Raw genomic sequence first — 20,575 nt, 5'->3', positions numbered from 1 at the left:
TAAAAGCTTCCCGACTGGGATAATAAAATTAATTTAGACTTATGTTAGTTACATTTTGGCATTGTCCGCTTCAAAGAGTTTATTCATTGTTCCCTCCAGAGTTTATTCATAGACCACAGCAATTCTCCCACTGTTTAAAGCATCTCTAGAACTCCACTTTCATGATGCTGTCCAACACTTTTTTGCAATTCAACTTGAACCTCCACAATGGCTTTGAATATTCATCCTTTTAATTAGAATTTCATTTTGTGGAACAGGAAGCAAAGGGGCCAGGTTGGGAGAACAGGGAGAGTGTGGGACCCTTGCCATTTTGTTCTTGTCTAAAAACTGCTGAACCAACAAAGCTGTATGGACTGGTGCATTGTCATGATGCAGGAGCAATTCTGAATGTGCCATTTTTCTGAGTATTTTCTCCCAACATCCTCCCTCAGATGCCTTATTACCCTGGTGTTGAACTAGTGATATAAAGTTTGGCCTGATGGAAGGAACTCCTGGCGAACAATCCCTCATTGTGGAAGAAAACAATCAGCATACTCTTGATGTTTGATCTGACCAGCCTTACCCTTTTTTGGATTTGGAAATGATGGACTTTTCCATGGGAGAGTGCCGCTTTGTTATTAGGTCATAACCATAAACCCAGTTTTCATCTTCTGTTATGACCCTACAAAGTAATTATCTGTCCTTTCCAGCCTGTGCTTTCACATCCTTGATTCTTGTACACAGAAAGCCAGTTCTGTTCATTACTCAACAAATGGGGCACAAACTTTGCAGCAGTCTGCCTTGTGTTTTTAACTGTCAGTTAGAATGCATCTGCATGTACTGTACATTTGGCCTACAATGTTACAAATATTAATCATACACCATCTGTCTTTATGGATGACTTGGTGCATATTTTCAACGTTTCATCAGGCTGACTTGATGATGGATGATCTGAGTGTTCAAAATCCTCAACTGAAGTTCAGTTGCCTTGAAGAAACAAATATCATAGAAATGTTTCTGTTCTGCTCATAGCATCACCAAATGCTTGCTTAAGCATTTCATGCCTCCAAAGCTGTTTTCCCAATATTATGAAAAATTCAACACAAATTCACTGTTTCTTGACATCTGGTATCCTACTCAGCTACAAAAATCGCAAGACACACTCAACAGGAATACACTTAAACACCAGTTGCATAAAAGCACATGATCCTATTCATGAAAAATTCTCCAGACTACCCACAATGAATTAGTTCAGTGGTATTTAACAGCACACTGCTGTACAACGTATGCTTAACACTCAGTGTGGCAGTCCAGAAACTTTTGGCTTGCACTTTATATGTATTATTATGTGAGAACAGAATGACCATATTATGTATATGGATGTTCTATTCTTGAGTGGTTTTTGTATTTTTTTTTTTTTTGCTGAAATTGATTTAGCAAATGTGGAACCTTTCCATATTCAAAATTACAGAAATAGCATTAGTAGGAATATTGGCAAAATAACCATTTTTCCTGCATGGCTTGCCCTGTTCCAGGATAGGAAGAAAACCACCATACAATAAGGATACCCTCTTTCAAGAATATTTAACCAAGAAAACCCACAGAACGTAGAACAAACAACTTTACCTATTAATAATAACAGTAGTAGACACTTGTCACACAACCAACTAGGAGCAGCTAGAGTGACTCCTAAGAACAACCCTTTTAGCATCCAAAACCTTATTTTCTAAAACCATCCTTTATTCTTGTTGGCTGCAAAACATGAACTTCCTCCTTTTGACCTTTAGGAATCTCACTGCCAAAGACAAAATGACAATAAAGAGAATTGAACTCTAGCTCCTCTCATCACAGGATTGAAGAGCCCAGGATTTCCTATAGCTCTGATCCTTTAATTCATTATGGCCTTAGTGCTTTCAAAATTTAGTCATAGTGCCTACACACATAATGTCCTCTAATGCTGTATTATTTATTAATTTTACAGTTTGCCTCTTTCCGTGGTAAAATGTAAAATTTATGAAATGGTTGGTTGGTTAAATCTATAATTAATTGTTAAATTATGAGTACTTTTAATTATGAAAAAACAATGCAGTGTAATGTGTTTATTTATCAAAAAAACAAAACATTTATATAGTAAAGTAGTTATGAGCTGGAAATATTTTGCACAAAGTGAGTAAGATTATACTTGTATTGTATAATCTTATTGCCTTCTCAAATAATCAGTTCTCAGTATAAATGTAATTTCAAAATAAGATTATATTTATATTGAGTGTAGGGGGTAATGATTTTTATTATACATTTTAATTGTGATAAACACATCAAAATAAAAATTATAGTCACCATTTTAGAGATACCTTCCTTCCTTCAGAATGCCTTTGCTTCAGCATTCTGTAAGTTTCCCATTTTCCAGTTTCAAAGAAATCTTTTTTGGTTGATGCCAACACCATTTACCATTCTAGGACTGCATTTTGCACCTTATCATTTGACCTCCTAAAGGCTCTTTCATTGTTGAAAAGAGATGGAAGTTACAGGATAATAAATGAGAGTATAGGAATGATGGGGAAAAATTATTCCCCTGTAATCAGTGTTTTCCACAACCAGATAGCCACATGTAGATGGGTACTGCTATGGAGAACAAATATCATTGGACAGAAGATATAGTCAGTGTTACTTTAGTAAAACTGACTGTATCTGCTGTCTAAAGAAAATCAGTGTGAACAACACCTTTGGCATCCAAAACCTTATTGGTTATTACCTTATTTTCTAAAACTACATTATGCTTTTGTTGGCCTTGTTTTCATGCTTTGTTCTCGATGTATTTGCAATCTCCTTGCACTTTGGACACTGAACTCCATGATAAACATGATTCCATATATTATGCTCAAAGCTTCTAATGAATTTCAGGCTCCTATACCTTCCTTAGAGATAGAAAATTAATATTGTTCTGTTCTTCCCCACTGAACTAGACACATATTTTCCTCTTATTTTGCGTTGACACAAGCTGTTATGACAAAACAATTGCTATTTCACAGAGCTTACATTATAATGATAATGTACATGTGGTTTTGGTTTAATGAATTGTGTCAACTATATGACTGCCTGATTAAAATGAAAAATTTGATGTCATTTGATATACCCATGATATAGAGAGAGAGAGAGCCAAAAGTCCACAGTAGGAATAGTTATTTTTGTAATACAGGGGATCCCTGGTATCCGAGTATTCATTATCTGAGTCCCCACTGTTATGAGGATTCGAAAATTAAAGAGTTAAAGCTTTTTCCCTTGAGAAAATTGACCAAGTACTTGAATATGTTTTGTGAGAACGATCTTCTTCATGATCATGCAAAAAAAGTTAAGCGCAAAGTTAAAGACATAACTAAATGCTACGACAATTTTATCTGAAAAAATAAATACGGAAAAAAAAAAACATGAACAACTCTAGATTCATTCTTTATTTTTACAACTGAAAAACAGTGTAACTTCAATAAAATTTACTTAACCTTACATTGTGCAACATATTATAATAAAAAAAATCTAATAAAATAATTTTCTCATGTTTCAGTTCCTTTATCCATTTTTGACTATGTACAAGTACATAATAAACATTACTATATAATATCGGTGTAGATATTTTTGTAGATAATTTTTCTTTAAGAGTTATGCACCATAGACAACTCTTTAAGAAAAACTATGGTAGTACTGTGAAAGGTATCGTTTCATCTGTATCTTATATTGTGCTCATCCTTCACTGATGAAAGGCCAACAAGCCTTGAAACAATGCCGTCTGGGTGGTGGTGCCCATCGAGAATAAGTAACAATAGTCTTCTCTATTAGTGAAGCATTACTTATTTGAGGTAGTGCAATACGTGGGCAACTTGTTATGAAGGATGAGCAAAATATGAGATACAAATGAAATGATGTCTTTCACACTACTACCATAGTTTTTCTTTAAGAGTTGTCTATGGTGTATCTACACCGATATTATATGAATATAGAATCTTAAAATATTATGCCTAGTTGCATTTAGTTTTATTTAAATAATAAACGTTACAAAATTTGGTCCCCGTTTTAAGTGGAATTTTCTGGCCTGCACAGTCACTGCAACTCACTTCATGATCAGTCCATGAACTAAATTTACCACTTCTCAGGTGGTTTTCTGGATTTGGTCATTTTTCCTAAAAAAAAAAATCTAGAAAGATGCCAAATAATATATGGCCAGATTTGGGATATTCACAGGCACAGTGCCTATGCCTTCACTCATTATATAGGACTTCAACCTATAAGATTTCACCTATTTCTAGAGTACAAACATGAGTAAAATCACACAATACAAACACTAAAGTTGTATATCATTTACAAATTGTTGAAAAGTGCTTACTACCATTTGATTCTTGTCCTTTCTGTGTGATCATTCCCAAATCTATTGCATTCCAGGTGTAATGGTGAGATCATATTTAGAATATTGTGTTTGGATTCAAGCAAAAGTATGAATATCTCTGCAATTTCTGCATTCTGAGGATTCTTCAGCATGTTGTTGACGGGGGAGGGCATGATAAGGTTGTATAAACAAATTTATTTATTTTTTGGCTGTTACAGAAAAGCCTGGCTTCTTTGCATCTTTTGGCCTTTAATAAATACTGAATAACTCAATAGTTGCACATTGTTCACCATAATGAGTGCAATTCCAGAATGTGGAATTTTGGCCATCATTTATCTTGATTCAGTGTATCTTCCATGAAATTATCTTCAGTGGCACGGGTGTCTCCATAGTTGTGAAGACACCCATGCCACTGAATTATTTTTTCTTTATATATTTTCATATTTATATATATATATATATTTTAGTCTTTTAGATTTAATGATTTGTGATTTATGATTTGAAATTTTTATTTCAGAGACCTAAGGATCCTAGAAGCCAACTGCAGGAGGACACTCCTCTTTTTACGCTTTTGCACTGTTTAGAGAACAGCGATTATCCTGGAGGAGTACGTAACATGAAATTATTGATCTATCCAGTGGCGGATTAAGATCTACTGGGCACCTAGGCATCAAAATTTTGGGGTAGCATCACCCAGGGCCAAATCACTCATACTGCTATCAGTTGGCACATAACATAAACTTGAGCATCAGCCAGCTGTGGCAAAGGCTTCGATGAACAGAAAAATAGTACATGAACCAAATGAACTGCACCAATTAAATCAGACATTGAACTTATTGTATTAATTAATTGTATTAATCCGGCACTGGAGCCATCTTTTGATAAAGGCACTGCTTTTAGAAACTAATTTTTCTTCAAGTTAAATATTACAGCACTCTCCCAGCTTATCATAGCTGGGAGAGTATTGTAATAAGCAAGCAATAAACATATCTGTATCACTTGTAAGGTCTTTCCAAAACAAGATGTCTCAGTTTTAATTGAATATACTTAAAATATGTAACAAAGGACTGTGTAGGCTTACAGTTTATAAAGATAGAAAGTTTTACTATATTTATTTTATTTATTTAACATTTTAATTTGGAAGGGAATAGGTACTCATTTACATATATTTCTTACCCAACATAAATAATTGAAAATATTAGCACACTCTTATACTTGTGAGGCACTAAACCCTTTCAGAGTATATACACACAATTTTTTTTCTCATGTCTGTTTATATACAAATTATCTTGAAATCTTCAGTGGGTGCTGTCATTTTTTATCTCTCTTTCCAATTTATAGTACAGAGTTTATAATAGATGGCAGAACAAAAATAAGTTTGAAAATCAGACCTATTAGTGTTAGTTTTGGCTTACAAAAGCCAGAATTCTCTGGAATTTATATCCAGAAGTTAATGAAGTTCAATTGAGTGATTAATAAATTGATTTAAAGGATATTATTATATTAAAAAGTAACACTTTTACTTTTTTTTTGTACTATATTTTTTAAATTCTGTTTTGATTTTTGACAGTAATTTCACTCTAATGTTGGGCACTGAAGCCAATATAAGAAAATTAACATTTGAAAGCATTTATATTCAAATATTTAATTTCTAAATTTTCAAAATTCCATAAAGAAACTCACTCCACAGACATTCCACAGAACTGGTCCCCAAACAGTCCATTTTCTGACTTTCACATGCCTTCATATATTCAGTGGATTTTATTCACGATAGAATTAAGTAACATTAATTGACAGTGTGTTTAGATGACACAGACTGTCTATTAATGTTACATAACCTGGTTGCAGTTAGACAGTTTATCTTTACCAGTTACTATTATTTACATTTTCCCTTTTCCTTTTAGTACATCTAGATATTGATGTCAGGGTTAAAGAAAATTCCAGTCAGCACATTACCTTCACTCATTGCATATTTCATAAATAGTTGCACCGCATCTATAAAAGAATAATAATTTATAAATTGCGAAACATGGGATATAACCTAAAAATGTTATTAGTGCTTTCAGTTCAAATATACTATTTATAGTATTTCTTGCCAACTACCAATAAGGAGTTCAGCACTAAAACTCCATACATTCTGTTCACAATCTGTTTTGTTCTTGCTATTATTAACACCATACTTTAATCGCCTATTCTCTAGAAGTATTACGTGTCTTCAGTAATCAACTATTCCAGTCTTTTGAATAGAGTACATTACAGGTTAATGAATGGAAGGTGCTTTCCAGTACTAAGGCATCAAAAGAAATTCATCATCTCTATAGAGAAAATATCTTTTACATAGTTGAGGTTGTGCATCATAGCCTTTGCATGAGGTTAGAGATTGTTTTACTCTGTCTCCAGCTTTCAGGCATTCAGTCATCTTTTTTTAGTAATTAACATGACAATCAAACAAATTTTTGGCCATAACATTATGTCTGCATCGAGTTATGCCTGATGAAACTTGAATAATAGTCTTAGAGACGATGAACAAGTCACCTATTAGCTCAGTTAATCATGTAGAGATCCAGTACTCTATCCCAAGAAATTCCTTTTGCTGACAAACCGACACAAATGGCCAAATTTCTCTTGCATAGAGAGGTAAAGGGATAAGACAGTGCTTTAAAGTATTTGGTAAGGTGTTTCTGCTTGCTGATAATTTCCTGTTGCGTTGTCCAAAGGGTGCTGTGTGTCTTCTTTTCATTCTTCAGAAATGATTTTTGAAGGTAGGCCTCCTATCCTAGGTTGTCCATAGGTCTTTGTGGACCATTGCTCTGTAAATGTCTTCCATTAATGCTTATTTGGATATCATTTCTGTTTCTCCTTCATTATAGTCAGTTAGCATTAGCATTAGCATTAGTAGAGGCATTTGATGCAAGAAAGCAAGCTTATGCAGCATCAGCCAAAAAAAAAAAAAAACCCCCACTTCCACTTCACCCCTCTGTTCGTTCAAAATACCTGTCCAGCTGAGCCTTAAACTTATTTAAGCTATCAACCTCCACTACAAGGGATGGAAGTCTGTTCCACCAACCAACCATCCGCTGGCTAAAGGCAAATTTCCGCACGTCTATCCTACATCTGTCTTTCCTCAATTTGAATTTATGCCCTCTCAGGTGATTATTCTGAGCTAGAGGAAGAATCCCATCAGCATTAAGCATGCTCAAACCATTCAAGGCTTTATACACCTCTATCAGATCACCTCGCTGGTGCCTAGTCTCCAGACACTGCAATTTGCAAAACTTAAGCCTTTCTTCGTAAGAGCACCCCTTTGTTCCATTCACTAATCTTGTTGCCCTTCTCTGTACTCGTTCCAGCAGCTCTACATCCTTCTTGAAATGAGGCCTCCAGACCTGTATACAGTACTCTAGGTGTGGCCTGACCATTGCCTTATACAAGGGAATAATCACTTCCTTATCCCTGCTGGAAAAATTCCTGTATATCATTGACAATACTCCATGAGCTACTCTTGCAGCCCGTCTGCACTGCTCAGAGAACTTCATATCTGCCTGCACAACCACCCCCAAGTCCCTTTCATTCTCTACCACTGTCAGTGTAGTACCACAGAGTTGATACGTTGCTCTGGGGTTGCTGTTTCCCATGTGTAGTACTTTACATTTGTCAATGTCAAGTAAATCAGTTGTGCTGATTTATCAATCTGCCAAACTCAAACAGTCCTCAACCTCAATTATCTCTACTTGTACTCTTTCCATAATTTCTAGGACCTGATTCAGATATTTCAATGTTAAAGTTTCAGAGAAGTTAATACAGCTAGCAATAGCAGGACACAGTTTTACTCACAGATCAGCAAATTTATACTATCATAAAGCAGAGGTCAATAATTACCAATATGTTAGACACTTATTCAGGATGCAAAAAAAAAAGTACTGGCTGACCATTCTCAACTTGACATAATTTTCCTGGATATTGTTGGCTTATCATGTATTTTAAAATAATTCTTAAGAATTATTAAGAATTAAAATAATTCTTAAGAATTATTTTAAAATACATGGAAATCTACTGTACATGCAGGAATCTCTTCTGACCTTGAGGATAGAGAATTACAAGAGACCAGGCATCTGACAGGTTTACAAAGCTTTCGGTCTATACAGACCTCCCCTGAATGCAGGGATGGTCTCATAATTATGGCCAAAGATTTACTTATCTTTGGCCATAATTATTGGATAGATTCCTTTTTTTTTTTTTTTTTTCATTATGACTATTTCTTTCTAAAGATCATTAGGATTTTGTTGTGGGTGTACTCACTTATGTTGGAGCTCTTCAGTTAGCAGACCTGCTAATGAATTTTGCCTTGGTCCATTATACCGAGAATCCATATGCCGAGTCCATATGGACCAATCCTTGGTCCATATGCCAAGAATTCCTTTTATAAATTCTTGGTTTTATAATTCTCTTTTCTGTTGGTGATTAAATCATCAAATGCAGAGATATGATGTCACTCGGAAAGGGTGCAGAATTTGAATGTGGGAAGTGCAATGTGTACAGAAAGGACATACAGGATGGGATGGGGGGGGTTATGCTCTTAGTTAAGAAGCATATTAATCTGAGGCAGTACGGCGCCTCCATAGCCAGGTGGGAAGGAGCAGCAGTGCGTAGCACACACTTCTTGATTAGACCGGGGTTCGAGCCCATCACCACCAAATACGGAGGATGCAGAAAGGTCAGGGAATGACCACCGCATATCCCGGAGCAATATGGCCTTAGTTGCTAATGCTCCTAAAAAAAAAAAAAAAAAAAAAAAAAAAACCAAACTGAGGCAGTACATCTAGTCGACTTGGGTGACCAGTGAAAAATATTGAGTGAGTTTGGTGTGGCATAAACACTGAGAAAACAAAAATGAGATTAGGAGTATTTATAGGCATAATGATTGTGATAAGTATAATGAACAACTATAGAGAGTAATAGAGAGAGTGGGCCAGTAAATCAGAATGTCTTATAATGGGGGATTTTAACTTTCCAGATATTGACTGGAACTTGTGGGTTGGTCACTCACACACTAGCAAGACTTTTATGGATTTATTGTATGACTGTTTTCTGCAGCAGCATATTAGAGAGGCAACAAGAAAAGGCTCTTGATCTGATTATCTTATCAGCAGTGATTCTCCATACATTAAGAATCTGCAGGTAAAAGATCTTCTGGGTGGCAGTGATCACAGTGTGCTGATGTGTGATTTACTTAAAGACAAGTAAAGGATAAAACAAATGGCTTTTGCTCTCATGAGGTGACTGCAGTGGTCTCAGAGAGCTTTTAAATTCTATACAGTGGAACCATCTGATGTTACCAACAGCAAATTCTAAATGGGAAGTATGATGACTATTTATTAGGAAAAACTATGGTAGTAGTGTGAAAGGCATCATTTCATCTGTATCTCATATTGTGCTCGTCTTTCATGAGTTACCGTGTATTGCACTACCTTGAATAAGTAACGCTTCACTAATAGAGAAGACTGTTGTTACTTATTTTCGGTGGGCACCCACCCAGACGGCACTGTTTCAGAGCTAGTTGGCTTTTTGTAGGTGGGTGAATAAGTAACAACAGTCTTGTCTATTAGTGAAGCGTTACTTATTCAAGGTAGTGCAATATATAGTAACGTTGTGAAGGATGGAGAAACATTGCCTATTCGGGGGATTTGTGAGTGATTTAGTGAGTGGGAGTAACTGTCCCTTTCTTCTTTTGCCAGTATTTATTCCTCTTCCTCTTCTACTATCACTTTCCTACACCTTTTTGCTTTTCTAAATCTAATAGGAATAGTATGTGGATAACAGTATCTTATCCCTTACCATTTTGCAAGCAGTGTCCACCGAGAATAAGTAACAATAGTCTTCTCTAAGTGAAGCGTTACTTATTTGAGGTAGTGCAATACATGGTAACTCGCTGTAAAGGATGAGCACAATATGAGACATAGATGAAATGATGCCTTTCACACTACTACCATAGTTTTTCTTTAAGAGTTGTGTATGGTGTATCTACATCGATATTATATAGTAATGTTTATTATGTACTTGTACATAGTAAAAAATGGATGAAGGAACTGAAAAATGAGAAAATTATTTTATTAGACATTTTTTATTATAATATGTTGCACAATGTAAGGTTAAGTAAAGTTTATTGAAGTTACACTATTTTTCAGTTATACAAATAAAGAATGACTCCGGAGTCATTCGTGGTTTTTTTTTTTTTTTGCCAAATTTTTTCAGATAAAATTGTGTTGTAGCATTTAGTTATGTCTTTAACTTCACGCTTAACTTTTGTTGCACAATCATGAAGATCATTCTTACAAAAAATATTCAAGTGCTTGGTCAATTTCTCAAGGGAAAAAGCTTTAATTCTTTAATTTTCAAATCCTCGTAACTGCAAGGACTCAGATAATGAATACAATAAACCCCCGCTATTTGCGGGGGTTACGTTCCTGTGAAATGCCGTGAATACCGAAAACGCGAATACTGAGTTATGGCTTCCATAGTAATAAAGGGGTTCCATTCCAAAGTATGAAATATATAAGAAAAACTAGTCTAAAATTTTGTCTATGTATGCATTATATGTACCTTCAAAATATGACCATTAGAAATGCAAGCATATGGCATTGAAATGAAAATAAGAAACAATTTAATATTAAATGTAATATTTATTAGAAATTTCAAACAAATCTTTCAAACCAGATCCTTTGCTAGCTAAAAAATTTATCTCGCTAGTGCTATCACCAGTTTCACTAAAGTGTTGATAAAGTTTTGCCTTTTCACGAATGATGAGTGAACTTAACGGAATTTTATTTTGAGTTCGGTCTTCTGTCTACGGATTTAAAGCTTTTTCCATTTTTTCTAATTTAACTTCACGAGTTACAGAGCAAATTTTTGAAGCAATTAGCGCGTTTTCACGGACACTACAGCAGATATTTTCTTCTGATTTTTTGATTGATCGTACCGTGACTCATTGATTTTATAATGTTTTGCCACTGAGGAGATACTTTCACCATTAGAAATTTTGTCTAATAACTCAATTTTATTCGCTAATGTTATCACCTTCTTTGATCTTTTCACATTTCCCTTGTTATTTGTAGCCATATTTTTGTACGGGTTAGAAAGAACTTGTCCACAATAAAGTCATTTTCTTCCATTAACACACTCGAAAAAGTCAGTTTTACACTACAAAACGGTAGGTTTATCACTTTTTTAAGCATATAAATTTATAAATTGATAAATTTGTTCAATTTATAAGCATATAAATTAAAAGCAAACGACGAAACCTTCCATGACAAGTGCATAACACATACTGAACAAGGATTAGCGAGAAACATCCATGCTCGCGATTTTGTCACCCCTCTACCCCCACCCACTGAGCGCCGTTTTGATCGGGAAAGATAATTTTAGCCACGCCCATGTTTTTTTATGGCGGAAAATGTTCACGGCACTTTAAAATTCACATGTTTTTAGGTTTCATTTTATATTAAATCAGCAACCGTGAATACACGAAACCGCGAATACAGATACCGCGAATAGCATGGGTTTACTGTACTTGGATACCTGAAACAAACTTTTGAAGTGAATGGATGAGTGAAATGGGTTTTTTTTTGTTTTTTTTTTTTTTGGCTGATGCTGTATAAGCCTGCTTTCTTGCATCATATGCCTCTACTAATGCTAATGCTAAAATCACCAATACATAAAAGCAGTTCTAAGAGTAAAGTGGTGAATACAGACTGGTAAGTTTGACATCAGTGGTAGAGAAAATCTTAGACATAGTGACTTTTATCCAGGGATTTTTAGATATGGCATTCTGAAGGACATAACATGTTTTTATTATAAGAAAATCATGTTTAACTGACCTGGTAAGCTATTTTGACTTAGTTACTCATGAACTAGATGTAGGGAGCAATTTGACATAGTTTATTTGAATATTATCAATCCCTTTGACTCTAATCCCTCATGAGAAGTTACTGTATAAGCTGGAATATTTTTGGAATACCGGAAAGATTCTAAAATGGATTGCAGGGTGGCTGCAAGACAGAAGATAGAGGGTTATGATTAATGGATATATTTCAGATTGGTATAAACGTCAGAAGTGGAGTCTGTCAACGATTGGTTCTTGGACCACTGCTGTTTCTGATTTTCATAAACATCGGCAAAGGGATAAAGGTCGTGATGTCAAAATTTGCAATAATGTAAAGATTGGGAGAGTCGTTAATGATCAGCTCCAAGCAGCACTCCTTCAGGATGACTTGAACAGGGTTCAGGAATGGTCAAAAAGGTGGTAGCTATGTTTTAATGTAGCAAAATGCAAGGACTTACACTTTGAAAATGACAACCCCAAAATAATTTATATACCTGGTGAAATCAATTAAAAAACAGTAGAGCAATGGTTTTTGACCTTTTTTTTTAATAACTGCACCCCTAAGTAATTTATTTTATTTTGTGGCACCCCACTCAATTTTCTGCCTGTTAGATCCGATTCTCTTTCTAATTAATCCATTAGTTAAGGGGTCAATTAGTTAAGTTCTACGTTATAATCAAAATATAATGTTCTATGTTATAATCAATGATCCAATGCACCACGGAATCATGGTGCATTGGATCATTGATTTTGTCTACAGGGGTATGGAATACATGTAAACTATTTGTATAATTGATTCTACAACAGAAAGTATCAGCACTGAAGTGTTCTACAAGGCATCATAGAAGTAATTCCTCCTTTACTTAACTAACCTTTTTATAATGAAATAAATATATAAATTTAAAAAAAAATAAGTTTAACTTAAACCCAAATTACATGGCACCCCTGGAATGTTGTTGTGGCACCCTGGTTGAAAACCACTGAAGAAAGAGGTCTGGGAGTTACAACATGGGCAGATGTGAAGTTTTCTGAGCAGTGTAAACAGGCAGCCAGAAAAGCCCATGGTGTCCTATTGATGATTTATTGAACGTTATCCTGTATAGATAGAGAAGTCATAATCTGACTGTATAAGGCAATTGTAAGACTGCATTTGGAATACTCTGTTCAAGTATGGAGACCTCATCTAAAAAAATACATTGAGCTTCAGATCAGCAAAAGGCAACCGTAAGAGGAAAGACTTCAATTATGTGGGCTACAGAGCTTTGCTACCTTAGAAGGGGACCTGATTGAGGTTTATAAGGCTCTAAGAGGGGTTAGTAAAATGAATGAAGGCAGAATTTTCACTGTTATAAATAATTCCAGAACTAGGGGCCATAAATTCAAATTACAGACGAAAAAGTTTAGACTAGATTGTAGGAACTTTTATTTTAGCCAGTGAGTTGTTGATTACCAGAACAAGTTGCCTTCACAGGTAATTAGGGCTGACAGTTAGAAGAAATTCAAAGGCCAACTAGATAGTCACCTACATGAGGAGGAAAGTGCATAATTTGTATTTTCTTATCTTCTACTTTTTTTTTTTTTGGCCAGTGCAGCAACAACCTGTGCCTCCCTTGCATATATAACTATTGTTACTGCTAATTAATCATAAAAGCTACTAGGCATTCCTTATCAACTAAGAAATACCATTTCAGGTTTAGACATAAATGGATATCAAATGAACTGATGAGACTTGTGACAGAAAAGAAAAATGAATGGGATGCATATAAATTATCACTGATACATATGAAATCCCTTTGGATCTAAGTTTTGAACAGTTTTTATTAGATGGTATGAGTAGCTTCTATGGTTATTTCCTTTTATGCCTTTTGTTTAGAATTTGCTGTTGGTAACATCATCAGTTGGTCCCAATGCATAAATTTAAAAACTGTCTGAGACCACTGTAGTCATCCTTGCAAAAGCCTTTTACCCTTGATGGTATTTTTATGTCTCTAAGTAAATTCCACATCAGTACACTGTGATCACTGCCATCCAGTGGATCTTTTACTTGCAGATTCTTAATGTGTGAAGAATCATATAACCAGATTAAGAGTACTGCTTTCTCTTGTTACCTCACTAACATGCAGCTGTACAGAAGTCATTCAATAAATGCTCAAAACGTCTTACTAGTATGTGTGTCCAACTCACAAATTCCAGTCAACATCTTGAAAGTTAAAATCCCCCATTATACAACGTTCTGATTTCCTGGCCCACTCTATTTCTCTGTATAGAGTTGTTTGGTATACTTATCATGGTCATTAAGCCTATTTTCATTTTCTCATTTATTATGTTACATCAAACTGACTCACCGTTGCACTAGCCATCCATGTTGACTGGATGCACTGCCTTAGATTTAATATGCTTCTTAACTAAGAGTATAACCCCCTCCCCTCCTCCTGTCCTGTTTGTCCCACCTGAATACATTGTACTCCCTATATTTAAATTCAATGTCACTTATGTCTGAGTGACACCATGTCTCTGCTGTCCCCACAATGTCTGCATTTGATGACTTAATCAGCACTTCAAATTCATCAAATTTATTTACGTTGTTTCTAGCATTAGTGTACATGCAAGTATGTATCTCCTCTTCTTACTCTTAGGTACCCTAATATAGCAGGGCTTGAAATGAGAGACACCTTGCTTTCCAGGCTGCTGCATGTTCCAATAGAAGCAGTGCAAGAATCACTTTAATCTCTGCCTGCAGCCCTATTTAATCTATTAGTCTGTGTATCTCCTCCCCAAGCTAGCCACCTATCACTACCTTTATAACATCAGCAAATATTTTTGCATCAGTTCTGTTTAAGTGTATCCCAACCCTGTAAAAACGCTCTCCCCTTTTTCGCAAGCACAGACCACACTGAGAAAAATTCTACCCAATGAGCTTTGCACATTCTCTCCAGGGGCTGAGTTCATTGACAAGGCTTTCCACATGTATACCCACCATTATGTTTGAGTAGAATTGCAGACACTTAAAATTCAGTCCTAACTCACAACTTTTTCCCAACATTGTCCTGTACTTTTAAGTAAATCCTTAGATCTACTCTTAATACCATTATTGCTAACATGTACAACAATATCACCTTTTTTGTGCTCTTAAAAAATGATATCTGCTCTATGTCATCTACTTTTGCCCTTGGCAAATATACCTTGGTCATATTCCACCTATCCTTCTTGCATAATATATTTCCCACTTCCTTGACAATAACTACCTCCTGTGGGAACAGTGCATTCTGCCTTGAAGATTGCCACTGTGTTGCCTGATGCGCAAGTGCAAGTTCTGGCAATGAGGTGGGCAGTTGCGAGCTTGATGGGCCCCCATTTTAGTTCCTTCAAGGACATTCACCCTACTCTTCAAGCTCTCTTAAACACATATCAGGACTCTGAGTTAGCACCTAATTTTTTCATACTCTGCACTTAACACACACAAATACATGCCCTTGGCTGTATCATGTCCTGTTCCAGAAACATCCGCAAACATTGCGCAGGTGGCACATTTTGTTAGGCTGTGATTCATAGGTGAATCATCCCCTTCAGTTCAACCCTGAGTCACCACAGCACTCTCACTACCTTGAGCTTGTTGCTTCTGCTCTAGTCTGGAGCATTATTTTTAAGTTCAATTTAATTTGTCAGTAATACTAAGCTGTACTAAGTGATACACTAAGCTGATATATATACCTAAATGCAATAATACATATTACACACTATAAAATTCACATTATGCATTGCACTGTACTTTTACATTCATAGGGTTTTAAATTAATTACAGCCTTAATAGTAGTAAAATTTCTTAGCTAAATACAAAAAAAAAATATATGCCCACCTACATGATTAGAACCTTCAAGCTACTTATTTTTGGCAATTAAAACTCTACAATTCCACTACCATACACTACACTACACTACTAGTTAAGTGGTACAGTATACCAAATCACCTGTACAAAAGCTCTACGAATATTAAGTTATAACTTATAAAACTTGTCGTTTCAACTTGTCGATCAATTCGGCCCTGGAGGGATTGTGCAAGGCTCAAGGGGTAGAATTTTTTTCAGCCTGGTCTGTACTTGTTAACAGGAGAGACTGCTTCTACAGGGATGGGATACACTTAAATAGAAAGGGTGCAAGAATTTTTGCTGATGCTGTCGAGGCAGTGTTAGGTGGGTCGGAAAACTACTAGTTGGGGGGGGATACAAGGACTAATAGATTAACAGTAGCCACTGGCAGAGGTGGAAGTGATTCTTGCACTGCTTCTATTGAAATGAGCAGAAGCCTGAAAAACAAGATGCAGGATATTTCAGAGACTGATGGGAGTCATTGCGGTACAAGTAAACACATGGGTTGTGTTAGGGTAGCTAAGAATAGAAACAGGTGCATGCATACTTGCGTGTACACCAATGCTAGGAGTTTGGTAAATAAATTTGATGAATTTGAGGTATTGCTCAAAACATCAAAGGCAGATATTGCTGGGATATCAGAGACGTGGTGTCACACAGATATAAGGAACGCGGAACTGGAATTTGGGGAATACAATGTGTATAGAAAGGATAGACAGGACAGGAGGGGAGGAGGGGTTATGCTATTAGTTAAGAAACACATAAAATCCAAGGAAGTGAAGCCAGTCGACAGCGATGGACAGGGCAGTGTCGAGTCAGTTTGGTGTGACATAAGCATAGGGAAATCAAAATTGAGAGTAGGAGTGTGCTATAGGCCTAATGACTCTGATGAGTATAATAAGATATTGTACAGGGAAATGGAGTGGGCCAGTAAATCAGAGAGTCTTATAATGGGGGATTTTAATTTCCCAGATATTGATGGAATTTGTGGGTTGGTCACTCACACACTAGCCAGGCTTTTTTGGATTTATTGGATGATTGTTTTCTACATCAGCATGTTCGTGAGGCAACAAGAGGGAGCAATACTCTTGATCTGATTATAAGTAGTGATTCTTCATGCATTAAGAATCTGCAGATAAATGAACCACTAGGTGGCAGTGATCACAGTGTGCTGAAGTGGGATTTACTCAAAGAGGTAATTACCATTAGGGGTAAAGGGAAGGGTATTTGTTTTCGTAAAGGCGACTATGATGGTCTGAGACAGTATTTAAATTCTATACAGTGGGACCAACTGATGATGCATACTTGATGACGCTATGCTGCTGCAACAGGATCTGGAAAGGTTGAACAGATGGGCGGAGAGGTGGCAAATGAAGTTTAACATTGACAAATGTAAAGTACTACATATGGGAAACAGTAACCCCAGAGCAACGTATCAACTCTGCGGTACTACTCTGACAATGGTGGAGAATGAAAAGGACCTGGGGGTAATTGTGCAGGCAGATAAGAAGTTCTCTGAGCAGTGCAGACGAGCTGCAAGAGTAGCTCATGGTGTCTTGTCAATGATATACAGGAATTTTTCTAGCAGGGATAAGGAGGTGATTATTCCCTTGTATAAGGCAATGGTTAGGCCACATCTTGAGTACTGTATACAGGTCTGGAAGCCTCATTTCAAGAAGGATGTAGAGCTGCTGGAACGGGTACAGAGAAGGGCAACAAGATTAGTGAATGGAACAAAGGGTTGCTCTTACGAAGAAAGGCTTAAGTTTTGCAAATTACAGCGTCTGGAGACTAGGCACCGGCGAGGTGATCTGATAGAGGTGTATAAGGCTTTGAATGGTTTGAGCATGCTCAATGCCAATGGGATTCTTCCTCTTGCTCAGAATAATCACCTCAGAGGGCATAAATTCAAATTGAGGAAGGACGGATGTCGGATAGATGTGCGGAAATTTGCCTTTGGCCAGCGGGTGGTTGGTTGGTGGAACCGACTTCCATCATTTGTTGTTGAAGTTGATAGCCTAAACAAATTTAAGGCTCAACTGGACAGATATTTCGAACGAACGGAGGGGTGAAATGGGAGTGGTGTGTTTTTTTTTTTTTTTGGCTGATGCCGAATAAGCTTGCTTTCTTGCATCATATGCCTCTACTAATGCTAATACCTCTAGCTAAATTAGAAAATAAGCAAACATGGCTAAGACTACTAAAATGTCTATTAAACACAATTTAATATGTTAATTAAGTCCAGAAGACAGCAAAATTTTCCAGAAAACATATCCATTCCCAGGAGCTTGAAATTCTTCATCTGCACAGTTTGTAACCTCAAACCCAGTGTACAAATGAGTTGGGTAGATTTTTTTTTGTTTTTCAAAATGATGCTCTATAAAATTGCTTTCTTGCATCATTTTCCACAACTAATATTAAATCTCTCTTAAAGAATGCCAAGAATGCATTATTTATATTATTAGTAGAATGATGGGTTGAATCACATTGGTTCACTTGATGTCAGTGGTTTAACTGTTGATCGGTGATGGCTTGTGACTCTGATGTATGGTGGTGCTGCTTCTTAAAGTTACATTAAATTTCCTTGGTTATAAGACATGTAGATATAGATGGTAATAATAATAAGCAAGTTAAAAATACTACAAAACATTAATTGGATACTTACCATTAACACACTTGGGTAATCTTGAAATTTTATTTAAAAATAAGATCCATTTTTCGGTTTTTATTTGTTGAAAATAGAATAACTTTTTCATTCAAGTTTGGTGCATAATTCAAATTGGCACTGCTCACTCCACAGTTCCTTTGACTCGCTTTATCACCTCTGTCACCACCAAATACGGAGGATGCGGAAAGGTCAGGGAATGACCACCGCATATCCTGGAGCAATATGGCCTTAGTTGCTAATGCTCCTAAAAACCAAATAACAACATAACATAACAGCTTTATCACCTCTAAAAAATGCATATTGGCAACCTGCCAACTAGGATTGACTCAACCACTGGGGCCAAAATGTGGAACTGTGTAGTGCACAATTCCACATTTTGTTAATTGTGGAACTACAGTTAAACTTCAAAGTTGAAAACAGTTTCATGTTTTTATTTGTTTATTATTGAAATGATTATTGGAAATAGAGGATGAGTATACTATATGCGGGAACTGTTAATAAAAATATTCAATGCATTGCTCTTCACAAAACTTCATATAACTCCATTGACTGTATATTTAGATTTAAAAAACTGGGAGTGCTGCGGTTCCACAGTGCCTACCAACGAGCTGCCTCTGCTGTTGATGATCCAGCTCAGGTTGCTGAAAGACTGAATAGGTATTTTGCATCTACATTCATGCATGACGAGTTCTTCAGGGAGGGGAATGCCAGAAGTTCATCAAAGTCTAAGTGGGAGCTAAATGATTTCGCATTAGCATTAGTAGAGCCATATGATGCAAGAAAGCAAGCTTATACAGCATCAGACAAAAAAAACCACTTCCCATTTCACCCATCCATTTGTTCTAAAAGTTTGTCCAGTTCTTCCATTTTGTGATAACTGAGAGGAAAGTGTAAGAGAAATTTTTGAGACTTAACATAAAAAAAGGAGCCTGGGGTGGATACGACTATCCAATTACACCTAAACCTCTTTTTATGCAAATTTTTTTTATGCGAATTGGGATATCAAAAATAATTTTTTTTTTTCCGCGATTTTTATTCACTTTTATGCGACCAACCCAAAGTCTAAGTTGGAAAAAAATCCGTAATTCTGAGAATTTTGTAGAATTGCATTCTCGTTTAAATTAAAGAAATTCTAAATTCCCCGAATTACATAACTGACTGCGCATAAACAAAAAAAAAAACAGCAGTTGTTTGCAGTTTGAATTTGGTTTCTCGTATCAACTTAGAAAATTCTTACGAATTTCATTTATTGGGAATTCCCCGAATTACATAACTGACTGCACATAAAAAAGCAGTTCTTAGCAGTTTGAGTTTGGTGTTTGAGTAGAGAACACAGTTACCGCATTTTTTGCATTTGCATTTTTTAAGTGAAATCAAAATAAAAATCACATTATAAAATTAATATTTTTGCCAAGAAATAATAAATGGTAAGCTACATTGTATGTAATTTTCAAACTTTCATTTCATTAACCAAAGATTTTAATCCAGCCCTCACATGATGTTGCCGATAACCAAAAAAAATAAGGAAAGCCGTTACCTTGAATATAAAAATTCAAATTTTAGATCGTCTTAAAACTGGGGAAGGTGCGACGGCTGTGGGTAAGCATTTTGGAGTCTGTGAATCAACTATCAGATCTATAAAGAAAATGAAGAGGCTATTAGAAAAGCGGTATATTCTGGAACAAAATCGAGTGCGAAATTATCATCACAAGAGATGTTGTTCGAGAAAAGGCCGAAATAGCTTTAGTGATGTCGATAGAAGATAATGTACAAAAAAGAATGCCAGTTGACGAAAATTTCATCAAGCAA

General features: G+C 35.9%; 1 protein-coding gene across 1 annotated transcript in view; it reads left to right on the top strand.

Annotated features, from left to right (window-relative positions):
* Positions 1-20,575, top strand: part of LOC150085014 (zinc finger FYVE domain-containing protein 26-like) — a 192,189-nt gene that overhangs the window by 155,993 nt on the left and 15,621 nt on the right. Inside the window, exon 17 of the mRNA XM_090376435.1 lies at positions 4,872-4,961. Coding sequence (XP_090232561.1) covers positions 4,872-4,961 — 90 coding nt within the window. The remainder of the gene's footprint in view (positions 1-4,871; positions 4,962-20,575) is intronic.

The sequence above is a fragment of the Mastigoproctus giganteus genome, chromosome 6 (genome assembly GCF_048544385.1).
Source record: "Mastigoproctus giganteus isolate SK-2022 chromosome 6, ASM4854438v1, whole genome shotgun sequence".
NCBI lineage: Eukaryota > Metazoa > Arthropoda > Arachnida > Uropygi > Thelyphonidae > Mastigoproctus > Mastigoproctus giganteus.
This window is presented reverse-complemented; position numbering and strand designations above follow the sequence as displayed.